Source organism: Salmo salar, chromosome ssa06, assembly GCF_905237065.1.
Source record: "Salmo salar chromosome ssa06, Ssal_v3.1, whole genome shotgun sequence".
Classification (NCBI taxonomy): Eukaryota; Metazoa; Chordata; class Actinopteri; order Salmoniformes; family Salmonidae; genus Salmo; species Salmo salar.
The window spans coordinates 60,016,141-60,029,818 of NC_059447.1; the positions used below are offsets into that span (position 1 = coordinate 60,016,141).

At 39.3% G+C, this 13,678-nt stretch overlaps 1 protein-coding gene across 1 annotated transcript; it reads left to right on the forward strand.

Annotated features, from left to right (window-relative positions):
- Nucleotides 1-361: 361 nt before the first annotated feature.
- Nucleotides 362-11,674, forward strand: cd2l6 (Cell division cycle 2-like protein kinase 6; the record flags this gene model as incomplete). Its single annotated transcript, NM_001146586.1, is given in 2 exon segments — nucleotides 362-619; nucleotides 11,324-11,674. Coding segments are annotated over 2 exon segments (225 nt in total). The 3' UTR covers nucleotides 11,421-11,674.
- Nucleotides 11,675-13,678: the final 2,004 nt, after the last annotated feature.

Consider the following 13,678-nt stretch of genomic DNA (forward strand, 5'->3'; position numbering starts at 1 on the left):
TCCCGAGTGGCGCAGCGCTCTAAGGCACTGCATCTCAGTGCTAGAGGCGTCACTACAGACCCTGGTTCCATCCTGGGCTGTATCACAACCGGCCGTTATTGGGATTCCCATAGGGCGGCGCACAATTAGCCCAGTGTCGTCCGGGTTAGGGGAATGTTTGGCCGTCATTGTTAAATAAGAATTTGTTCTTAACTGACTTGCCTAGTTAAATAAAGGTTAAATAAAAACTGTAACGCAAAATGCGGACTGTAGTTTCACGGACCTTTTACTTCCATGTTGATAACTCAAACTGACGTTTTTGTAAACTACCTTCCCCAGAAAGCCCTGCGTGCCAATTAGAAACGTCAACGAGCCAGTGAACATTAAACGGAGTAGACCAAAATCCCAAACAAGGAAATGGTGGGGGAATAAAACGACCAGATTATTTAATTAATGCATGTAATAATTAATATTTTATTTTATTGTAATTTAAGAAATATTTATGGGTTAAAATGGATTACGACTTCAAAACAAAGCTCGCGGCCGAACGAGAGAAGGTAGAAGATCTATTCGAATATGAAGGTTGCAAAGTGGGTCGAGGCACATACGGGCACGTTTATAAAGCTAAGCGCAAAGACGGGTAAGATTCTGAACGTTATTGTTTACTCAATAAACTGATTGCAGAAAGCCTTATGAAGACTATATCTCTTTGCACGTTGGACAGAGACCACATTTGAACCTCCCTGAGCTCTGCCAGTGTCTGTGTTTTTGTTTTCATGTACGCACTCACTCGCAACGGTCCTCCCCCAAAACAACACAGTGATGATGTTTATTTGACACCCTGTTCATGGGAACCCAGAGTACTTTCAAATTTAGTTATTTATATAAGCCGAATATCGCCAGTAGAATCGTGTAAACTATGATCTCGGTCAACTTGGCTAAGTTTTTGCTGCTTAAAATAATCATCATATTATTGCCAAGATCTCTCAAGAGCACTGACACAGTCGAACTCGAGGCAACGCTTAACTCCTTTTGGTGCTGGAATACAAATAAAACAAGTGTCACAGCAATGATTAGAATATAAGTATTTGGCTAATACTTTATTATTATTGTTTTCTAATATGGATAAAATACTCAAATCACACAATGAATCATTTTGTAAATGTTTGCTGTTGCTGTTCCTTATTGGCTATTTACTTTGCAAAGGCGCCAACATTTCTGTGGGATCATTTTAAAATACATCGAAATGTGTTTTTCCTGCACAAGCAAGTGATTTTTGCTGTGTTTGATTCTCATTTGGGTACCAATCTCATGATATGCCTGGAGCATAGACCTCCCCAGATTGGAGGGAAAGTGGAAATGTAGGCTATGCTATTTCGGTTTTGAGGGGGAGTAGATCACTATATAACACTATCATTAGCCTATACAGGACTATTAGGCCAATCAGATATGCATATAGGAACTCATCTGCACTGATCAATCAATACTGGACGTAATCCAGTATATCACCTCCCAGTATTGATTGATCAGTGCAATGAGTTCCTATATGTCTATCTGATTGGGCTAGTGGCCTTATAGCCCATAATTACATTCACATTTTAGTCATTTAGCAGACGCTCTTATCCAGAGCGACTTACAGTAGTGAATGCATACATTTCATTCATTTATTATTATTTATTTTTTTGTACTGGCCCCCCGTGGGAATCGAACCCACAACCCTGGCATTGCACACACCATGCTGGCGTTGCAAACACCATGCTCTACCAACTGAGCCACAGGGAAGACATTATAGGCTTATGATGACAAAAAAATTATCCCTCCTTTAGGGAAGTCAGTGTAATATGGAACTTTTGTCCATAGTAGCAGAATATACACTATCTGTAAGAAACAATAAATCATTTGCAAAATGTAAATGCCAGTGCACAGTTGAGGGTGTTTTTTTCTATATAGGTTCGACTGGTAATTTGGCATAGGGCCTTCTGGCACAAGTCGTAAACTCAGCAAAAAAATAAATGTCCTCTCACTGTCAACTACATTTATTTTCAGCAAACTTAACATATGTAAATATTTGTATGAACATAAGATTCAACAACTGAGACCATAAACCGAACAAGTTACACAGACATGTGACTAACAGAAATTGAATAATGTGTCCCTGAACAAAGGAGGGGTCAAAATCAAAAGTAACAGTCATATCTGGTGCGCCCACCAGCTGCATTAAGTACTGCAGTGCATCTCCTCCTCGTGGAGTGCACCAGATTTGCCAGTTCTTGCTGTGAGATGTTACCCCACTCTTCCACCAAGGCACCTGCAAGTTCCTAGACATTCCTGGGGGGAATGGCCCTAGCCCTCACCCTCCGATCCAACAGGTCCCAGACGTGCTCAATGGGATTAAGATCCAAGCTCTTCGCTGGCCATGGCAGAACACTGACATTCCTGTCTTGCAGGAAATCACGCACAGAATGAGCAGTATGGCTGGTGGCATTGTCATGCTGGAGGGTCATGTCAGGATGAGCCTGCAGGAAGGGTACCACATGAGGGAGGAGGATGTCTTCCCTGTAACGTACAGTGTTGAGATTGCCTGCAATGACAACAAGCTCAGTCCGATGATGCGGTGACACACCGCCCTAGACCATGACAGACCCTCCACCTCCAAATCGATCCTGCTCCAGAGTACAGGCCTCGGTGTAACGCTCATTCCTTCAACGATAAACGCGATTCTAACCATCACCCCTGGTAAGACAAAACCGCGACTCGTCAGTGAAGAGCACTTCTTGAGTGAAGAGCACTTTTTGTCAGTCCTGTCTGGTCCAGCAACGGTGGGTTTGTGCCCATAGGCGAAGTTGTTGCCGGTGATGACTGGTGAGGACCTGCCTTAAAACAGGCCTACAAGCCCTCTCTCAGCCTATTGCGGACAGTCTGAGCACTGATGGAGGGATTGTGTGTTCCTGGTGTAACTTGGGCAGTTGTTGTTGCCATCCTGTACCTGTCCCGCAGGTGTGATGTTCGGATGTACCGATCCTGTGCAGGTGTTGTTACACGTGGTCTGCCGCTGCGAGGACGATCAGCTGTCCGCCCTATCTCCCTGTAGCACTGTCTTAGGCGTCTCACAGTACGGACATTTCAATGTATTGCCCTGGCGACATCTGCAGTCCTCATGCCTCCTTGCAGTATGCCTAAGGCACGTTCACGCAGATGAGCAAGGACCCTGGGCATCTTTCTTTTGGTGTTTTTCAGAGTCAGTAGAAAGGCCTCTTTAGTGTCCTAAGTTTTCATAACTGTAACCTTAATTGCCTACCGTCTGTAAGCTGTTAGTGTCTTAACGACCGTTCCACAGGTGCATGTTCATTAATTGTTTATGGTTCATTGTACAAGCATGGGAAACAGTGTTTAAACCCTTTACAATGAAGATCTGTGAAGTTATTTTGATTTTTACTTATTATCTTTGAAAGACCGGGTCCTGAAAAAGGGCCGTTTATTTTATTGCTTTGTTTATTTTCACGGAATGTGGACAATGCAAGTATGGGTGAGGGAGCGTAAACAGGGCAGGATCAAAGTTGAGGAAAGCTGAACTTTATGCAAATACTCTGCAATATCGCAACACTTGACCAATTGAAGCTCACTATAACTTCCAGCCCCTACTGGATTGGCTGTTGATACTTAGCACTACCTTGCCTGCTTGCTAGCACCCACATGAGGGCGAAGTTAGCGTGGCTATCCAAATTATCATGTTATGTGGAAATGCACTGTAATCGAATTCGGTTGCATGCTGGTGTTCCGTTCCTCTCATTTCCCGCAACCCCCCCCCTGCTTTTTCTTACAGATAGCGTCATCTGTCGTTCAAGTAGCCTGAGAAAAACAGCTGATATTTTTTGGACATATTGTGTATTCATTTATGCCATTTGTAGGCTTACTAATATTGATAGATAATGGGACTTTTCTATTTAGTTAATCAATATTCTGGATAGTGTCTCTGTCAAACTGAAACATAGCGTTGTTGTTGCTGATTTTTCAGTGACGCATGCTTTCAGGGGTGGTGCAGTAGGCCTGGCTGACACAACTTACGTGAATCACAGCGATGGAGAGCTGTGACACACTGATGTCAGAAGGACTTCGAGTTAGGTGTTAGCCAGACTAATAGGCCTAGCCCAGGGGAGAACGACTGCCCCCTCGCATTGAGGATTTCAAGTTGAAGGCCGATGGTGGTACTGCAGGCATTGTTTCCAGAAAACAGGATCCTCCATTATAATGAATGGGGAAATGGCAATCTTCGTGGTTAATATTTGTGGATCCATTACTTTTTTTAAATCACAATCATGGTACAAGTAATTTATTTTATTTCACTAGGTGTTTGTCCTTGAACCGATTTACTTTAAAATCTCACACAGACAGTTATAAGGATAATTAGTTGCTAATGGCAGCCTGCAGTACATCGGTCGGCCTTCAACTTGATGAGAGGGGGCAGCACTGAGCTAGCCTGCAACGTCACTGAATAATAGATTAGAGTTAACTTTGATATCCTGAAATACACCTTTTATCTCAGGTGGAGGTTTTAATTCTGTATCTAATGATTGACAGATATGCCCCTCCTAACAGATCCAGCATTATTATTCCTGAGTTTAATCTATGTATTAGTCTTGGATTATTCGATATTTGGAGATCTAAATATGCTGATAAAAAGTTCTTCACTTGGAGTAACAAGGACATGTCCAGACAGTCAAGAATTTACTTCTGGTTGGTTTCTAATTCATTAGATAACAATGTAGTCAAGGTATCCATTGAACCATACATTCTTACTGATCGTAAAGTTATATTCTTATCTTTATATATTAATGGATCTGAAGTTAAACCGAATCGGAGTTATTGGAAACTCAATAGTAGACTGTTGGAAGATGATCATTTCAAGATGAATGCCAAAAATATTGTACAAGAAAATTGGAGGAAAGCCCAACTATTTAAGCCTTATGGGAAATATTGGGAATTAATGAAGTATGAAATAAGACAAACAGTCATGAAGCGAGGTAAAGAAATTGCTGAACTTAAAAAATTGAGGGAAGAGAAACTTGTTAAGGAAATACTTTATCTAATCCCTATAGAGGACCTTGATGAAGAAGGAAAGGGTCAGTTATTTTATTTACAATTTTTTTCTTTAGAAATGGACCAAATATATGAAGAGAGAGCAAAAGGTGCATTTGTAAAATCAAGAAAGAGATGGTTAGAGGAAAGTGAAGAAAAAAACTAAAAATACAAAAATTCTGAATATACCTCTATTCATAAGCTTAATATAGATGGCAAAGAAAATGAAAACTCCAAAGATATTCCAAAACATGTTTCAGAATTCTATGGTAATCTTTACACCAGTAATGTCTGTCCTACTAGTGACATATCTGCCTTTCTAGACTCTGTCAAAAACTATGCAAAATTCATAGATGAAGACTTCCAAAAGTCTTGTGATGAATGTATTTATATTAATGAAATAAAAAAATGTATCAGCACGTAAAAAGAGAACAAATCTCCAGGGAATGATGGCTTTATTAGTTAATTCTATAAATCTTTCCAGGAGGATATTGTTGAATTTTTATATTTAATGTTTAAGGAGGCAATTGATTTAGGGGTCCTGCCTGTATCTATGACACAAGGCCTCATTTCTGTAATCCCCAAACCAAACAAAGTTCCAATGATGTTTGAAAATTGGAGACCAATCACATTAATGAACAATGATGGAAAGCTACTTGCATTCATCTTTGCAGAAAGACTTAAAGTTATTGACCAAATAATTTATGATACCCAGTCTGTTTTTTTTTGAAGGGCTGACATATATGTAATAATATTCAACTCGTTTTGGAATTGATAGACTACAATGAACACATGGAATATAGCTTTATTTTATTTGTAGACTTTTACAAGGCTTTTGATACAGTTTAACATTATTTTTTTTATTTTTGAGACTCTTCGATTTTTGGGTTTTGGTCAATATTTTCAAGGTGAACAGTAATTAAGACACTTTACAATAATAGTAACAGCTCTGTGAAATTATCCATGGAACTTCAGAGATTTGACATTCGACGTGGAATTAAACAAGGATGCCCAATTTCTCCTTTCTTATTTGTACTGGTCACACAAGTTATGGCACTTCATATCAGTAAGGATTGTTGTAGGAGTACTCAGATACAAGATAAAGAGAGAATGTTCACAATTGGCTGACAACACCACCATTTCAAAAAAAAGATCATAATGAAGTCAGGAAAGCTATTAAGGGTATTAATGCCTTCTCAAATGTATCTGGTTTATCTCTGAATATTAGGAAATGTGAATTATTTGTGTTGAAAAGATGTGACTTAAACTCAGTATGTAACGATGTGATCACATATCTTGGTATTAAAGTTAGCAAAGATCAGAAAGAAAGGGACAACTTAAATTTCTCTCCTATTGTAGAAAAAAATGGAAAGAGATTTAACTCCTGGCTCTTAAGAGATCTTTCTTTATCTGGATGTGTACTTTTGTCAAAATCTGAAGGTCTGTCCAGATTACTGTATACCTCCCTTGCCTTGGATGTTCCTCTGTCAGTAACTAAAATGGTTGATACTAAATTATTTAACATCATATGGAGGAATAAACCTAATTATTTAAGAAAAGCTGTAATATGTACCACCCAAAGTGAGGGAGGGTTGAATGCTCTGGATTTTAATACCTCTATTACAGTCTTTACGATCAAATGGATACTAAACTATTTAAGAAATAAGGATTTCATTTGGAATATAATCCCTAATTTAATATTTCAACAGATTTGTGGTCAGGAATTCTACTCAAATGCAACTTTGATGTGGGTAAAGATCCCTATTAAGTACAAGTACTTCTAACTTGGAACCTCATGTACAAACAATTTTCCCCACATAGATATACAATCTGGAATAATAAAGACATATAAAATACAAAAACAAGAGTTTTTTTCAGAACTGGTTTGACAACAGCGTTATCTGGGTTAAACAATTATTGGATAATGATGGACAACTATATGATTATCCAGAATTCATAAGAACACAAATGTTACATTCACTCCTGAGGAGTTTCAAATAGTTGTCCCTAAAGGTGCTATTCTTCTTTAGGAGAATATAACAATACTCAAGTGCCACTGTTGAGGATTTTGTAGCCTCAATACTGCTAGAAGGAATTGACATTTTTATACTATAAATGTAATAACATGTATATAAGAACTCTGTCAAGATGTTACTATTCCATCTGCTAGAATATACTGGAATGCAGCCCTAGGACAAGTGAACTGCAACAAAGTCTTGTTGTTGTCTGGCAAATATTGTATATCTAATAAGGTGAAAGAAGTATCATACAAACTCATACAAACTCAAAGACCTTTATCATACACAGATTGGGACTGTTCTTATGTCAGAAGATTTTATTTTAAATGAAACTACTATTAATGTTAATTTGAAAGACTCTGATATTGTTTTATTTTGATCCAAATGATATGGACTTTCATTTAACTTTCATTGTTCCTTTCTTTATTTTTCATGGCAGATTCTATATCCATAAAATGAAGTGGGCAGAGAACAAAACATTGTTTTAATTATTATTATTTTGAAAATGATCAGTAAGTGTAAAAACAAAAAAGCAATACTTAGCATAAAACTTTTTGACAAATGGAAAATGTATCTCGATATGTAATACCCCTGTCTGTTAGGTTTATATACTCTTGTTTGTGATTTTCTGTTTTTGTATTTGTTTTGTTCATAATAATAATAAAACCAAAAAAATAATAATAAAAAGCAAGAGGTTGCATAGCAACAGCATCGACTTCCGGTAGACAGGTGAAGCGCTAGTACGCTCAACTGAAAGGATACCGTTCGTTTACACCAGTGGTTCCCAAACTTTTTTTATAGTCATTGTAAGCCTGCCACACACACACTACGATACATTTATTAAACATAAGAATGAGTGTGCGTTTTTGTCACAACCCGGCTCGTGGGAAGTGACAAAGAGCTCTTATAGGACCAGGGCACAAATAATAATATAATAATAATAAATAATTTTGCTCTTTATTTAACCATCTTACATATAAAACCTTATTTGTTCATCGGAAATTGTAAATAACTCACCACAGGTTAATGAGAAGGATGTGCTTGAAAGGATGCACATAACTCTGCAATGTTGGGTTGTATTAGAGAGAGTCTGTCTTAAATCATTTTACACACACAGATTGTGCCTGTATTTCGTTTTCAAGCTAGTGATGGCCGAGAATCCACTCTCACATAGGTACGTGGTTGCAAAGGGCATCAGTGTCTTAACAGCGTGATTTGCCAAGGCAGGATACTCTGAGCGCAGCCCAATCCAGAAATCTGGCATTGGCTTCTGATTTAAACTCAATTTTCACAGAACCGCTTGTTGCAATTTCAATGAGGCTCTCTTGTTCAGATATCGGTAAGTGGACTGGAGGCAGGGCATGAAAGGGATATCGAATCCAGTTGTTTGTGTCATCCGTTTCGGGAAAGTACCTGCGTAATTGCGCACCCAACTCACTCAGGTGCTTCGCTATATCACATTTGACATTGTCCATAAGCTTGAGTTCATTTGCACATAAAAAATCATACAATGATGGAAAGTCCTGTGTGTTTTTGTTAATGCAGACAGAGAAGAGCTCCAACTTCTTAATCATAGCCTCAATTTTGTACCGCACACTGAATATAGTTGCGGAGAGTCCCTGTAATTCTAGATTCAGATCATTCAGGCGAGAAAAAACATCACCCAGATAGTCCAGTTGTGTGAGAAACTCATCATCATGTAAGCGGTCAGACAAGTGAAAAATGATGGTCTCAATTCAAAAACAGGCGTTAATACTTTACATGGTCGCTGCCCATATTATTGAATAGTGCAGAAAATGCACGAGAGTTCAGGGGCCTTGCTTTAACAAAGTTAACCATTTTAACTGTAGTGTCCAAAACGTCTTTCAAGCTGTCAGGCATTCCCTTGGCAGCCAGAGCCTCTCGGTGGATGCTGCAGTGTACCCAAGTGGCGTCGGGAGCAACTGCTTGCACGCGCGTTACCACTCCACTATGTTTCCCTGTCATGGCTTTTGCGCAGATACCAACAAGAGCAGTAGCTACGTTTGGCTACATACGGACTGTTATTGGAATTCCCCTGAGAGTGTAACGGTTAATATGATTGGATGTTAATTATTTGACATTTGTGTTGTTATTTTGCTGAACACTAGATGGTTTAATTTTATTTTGGGCAGTGAAACGAGGCTACTCAGGTGAGAAAAAAACCTCACCCAAATGTATTGCCCTGTTGTAAAATATAATGGACTGTTTGAAAATGTGAAGGGGGGGGGGAAATAAAATATTATTTGGCGTATCCCTGACGGCATTGCGCGTACCCCAGTTTGGGAATACCTAGTTTACAGTATACTAAAATGAACTAATAGTATATAGTGGGCTCCTGAGTGGCGCAGCGGTCTAAGGCACTGCATCTAAGTGCAGGAGGTGTCACTGCAGTCCCTGTTTCGAATCCAGGCTGCATCACATCCGGCCGTGATTGGGAGTCCCATAGGACGGTGCATAATTGGTCCAGCGTGGACCGGGTTTGGCCGGGGTAGGCCGTCATTTGTAAATAAGAATTTGTTCTTAACTGACTTGCCTAGCTAAATAAAAAAATAGTTTGTAGTATATGCTCATTAAGTATGTAGTATACAGTATGGATATTCGAGAAGAGGGAGTCTGCATATATGTGAATTTAGGAACATGAATCAGGATTGTGGCCATGTAGGCTTTTGTGGGGGTCTAAAGGTAGCCTGTGGACTGTGTGTGACAGCCTTAAGGCGTCAGCATGCTTCAGTTCGGCTGGCGGCTAGCGAACCAAACGAGTGTGCTCGCATACTCAAAAGACCAGAAAAAAACGTCAATAGTTTTTCCTATTTGAGATGATGTAGCCAGTTCACTTCCTCAAAATAGTCAGAAGTAATTTAAGATAACTCAAGAAATCTATCATTAATTTTGAAGTTTTTGCCGAGGCGATCTTGGTGGCGCAATTTTACACCTACAGTAACTAAGATGTTTGGCGCTGTATTTTCAATGAAAAAATGTGCATGAAAATGAGTCGTCTCTCGTTGAATGACAACAAAGAATATTGAAGAATCCCTGCAGTTGACCAATCACGAACGAAGGGGCGTAGAATTCGGCTCCCGAACTTCCGCTAGCCTTGAGGAAAGAAATGTGTGCCCAACAGTCGAAAAAAACCCTTACCGAAGTCCAAAACGAACAAAAACATCACAAAATGTCATCATAATATATGCACAAACTCTTCTGAACTGTTTCGGTAGGGAAGCATCCTTTATTCACCATTCGTATTATGTGGTGGAAAATAGCAAAAGAAAACACCAACTCATGTTTGTATTCTTGTTGTGCATTATCATTTTCTATGACTAGACAATCCACTGTGTTGTTCATGATTACAGTGTTGTTTACTGTGCATCAGGCAAGTTGGTGATGTCATGTTTGATAAAAAAAAACATGAATCAACTCACTATGGATTTGTAGTACAACATTTGGTCTTCATTATCCAAAGTTTTTCACCTTTTCACCAAAACCATTTTCTGCAATCTAACATGTTTGAATTAGGCTCAATAATATTTTCTGAAGAGTCAATATTGGCTTAATAAATGTTCCCCTACTACGAGGATACTGCTTATCTCAGATAATCAATTGTCCCCTGCATCGTAGTGTGCTGTATGTGTGCATACCACAATATGTCTCACATTTCTTCATTGGCAGGCACATCTCATCAATGCCTTTTCCCACCACCAACAAGTTTTTACAAGGGCATAGGAATACCCTCAGAATACAATGTCAAGAAAAAATCCCTCTGATTTTTCCTGACACTGCATTTATTAAATAAAATCCTATTTGTCTTTGATCATTCTGATTCTGCACTGTGTGTGCTATGAATTCTGTATGTAGGCTATGGTTGAAGCCAGAGCGTGTGTTTGCATTGGGGGGGTGAAATGCAGGGTGGTTAGATAATGATGAGAGGCTGCACTCAACAACAACAGAGCATGCCTGTGGCGAGGGAAGAGCTGTCTTCAGCAAGAGGATATTGCTAATGGCAGGGATTCTACTGTTCCATAAGAACACGTCGAGCAGTCCGTCTCCATCATTTCCATATCCCCTGTCCTTTCTGACTCTCGCTCATAAACACACAACCTTCAATACCTGATGCAGTATTTTATTAATCTGTCTATGCTCAAGAACAAGGGATTTGTCCCTGTGTTACATTGCCAAAGCAATAAAGCTGGATTGTGATGTCCTATTTTTTTTATTTGTCTGTTTCTCTGCAGGAAAGATGAGAAGGAGTACGCACTGAAGCAAATTGAAGGAACTGGAATATCCATGTCTGCTTGCAGGGAAATTGCTGTAAGTTAATATATTGCTTAAAGGCGCTGTTTTGTAGGAGAAAGGACAATGTTGTTTTCCATTCTCCTGTGTTTTCTCCTACAATAAGATACTATGTGTAGTCGCTACACCGTGCCATTTTCTTGACTTTAACCCTTTAGCTGGTGCTATATTAAAGAGTAGAAACCTAAGAACTGTTCTACTTTGTCTGTGGAGTGTATTCCTGTACTGATGTGCTTCTGGGATTGTAATAGCCCCAGAGTTGCGCAGTGTTCCTAATGGCATAAAGAATATATAAAATAAATAAAGGTCTGCACATTTTATGGCTCCCACACATCTACTGTATAGTGTTCAGGCCTCCAATGTGTTATAAACAATACAATATTTGCCTTTGGTGCAAAGAGAGAAACACACACAAACGAGTGCCCTTGTGAAGACGCCAGTGTCCACTCAGCTCCTCTTTGCTTACACTCAGTGGTCGCTTACATTTTTCACTTGCTCTGCAGGTTATTCCTAACCCAGTGCAAAGCAGAAGCAGTCCAAGAACACAGGAGCTGTAGCCTCATACCAACGGTCTTGATTTCGTGAGCTTGTCGATTTTTAAGGCAGCCCCTCGCACCTCTGATTCAGAGGGGATTGAGTTAAATGCGGAAGAGACATGTTTAGTTGAACGCATTCAGTTGTACAACTGACTAGGTATCTTCCCTTTCCTTTCCCTACATTCTGTTTCGCTACACGGATGCGATGTGTCTGTGTAGCGTAGTAGAATGTAAGCTCGTGAGATCAGGATGGTTCGTACCAGGCTAGGGGAGCTGACTGGGATTTGTTATGTAAGTTCCACATACCAACCTCTCTAGGTATGTGCTACATGATCCACACAATATCAGAATGTTGTATGATGGTTACACTACTTGTTGTGGTGACAAACCTACTGTGTTTCTACCCACAATACAGTCAAGCTTACTCAGTGGGTGATGATTGGCTGCAAACCGTGAGAGTAGAAAGAATGTGTGCGTTATTGTTTGGCTGGCTAATCTTAAAGAAAAAACTGTTTTTGGAGTGGGGGCGGGGGTCTTGAACACATTGTTAGTGGTCGATAGACTGTCAACGGAATAGTGAATTTCAAAGCTATCTCCAAATTTGCACAGCTCTTGGAGGTACAGTATGGTAAATAAGAAGTCTAAATTCAAATCACGTACACAGTTTACAGCAGGTATAAAAGGTGCAGCGAAATGCTTGTGTGCTAGTTCCCTCAACATTGCAGTACAATTATCAATAATTAGAGTCAAATCAAATATACAATTTTTGTAATAGAAGAGGTAATATGCATAGTATTAGCCTGATATGTACACAATAAGATAATAGATAATGAATGTGTTGTATTTACAAATATAGTGCATATTGTGTGTATAGTAGAGCAGCTGCGTTGACTTGGGGTGTGTTTGAGTGGTTATGGGTTGTTGTGTGTGGGGTTATGGGTTGCGTTTGTGATTGTCTGTAAGGGTTGGATGTGTGGAGAGTCAGTGTGAATAGTCTCTGAAATGCAGATCGTCTCTAGCGTGAAAATAGTCTCAAAGGTACAGGTCTGTGTAGGGAGAGCTAGGGTTAGCTGTTCAGCAGTCTGATGGCCTGGCGGTAGATCATAAAACCTCAGCGTTTTAGAATGGGCTGAAAATGGCAGCCATATTTGTCAGGAAAAAATCAAAACCAGTCTAATTGGAATGAATGGCAGTAGAGGCATAATCCGGCTTTTACTTATGTAGGAACATAAGAGTAAGTGTGATATGAATGGAATGTTGGCAATTAATTTGAGAAATTAATGTAATCATTCCTTAAAACTGTCTGCCTAGCTAGCTAGCTAACAAACATACAGTGCAGATAAATTCATAAAATTCATTATTTTACACTATCTTATCACAGCACTGGCAAACCATGGTTGACCAACTCCCTGACCAAAATGGCTGACCTTTCATCATAAGAAGGTTCAATACCATTCTAGTATTCTAATTCCTGATTCTATGGTTCACCCACTCTGCTTTCAGATGTAGCTATGCAGAGTAACGATCATAGAATTAGGAATTACAATAGTAATTGAATAGAATATCTATGGTAATTATGATAATTATAACAGAACATGAAGCTTTCATTCAAAAAAAAAGTCTCAGCTCAAATTCTACTATGGCAGCATTGCTTTGTTTTTTGAACCATTAGACGGAAATTCTGGCAAGGAATGTTACTAAATTGTTCTGAATGAAAATATTGGTGTGTTGTGTTGGTGATCTGACCCAGTACTGGGCATC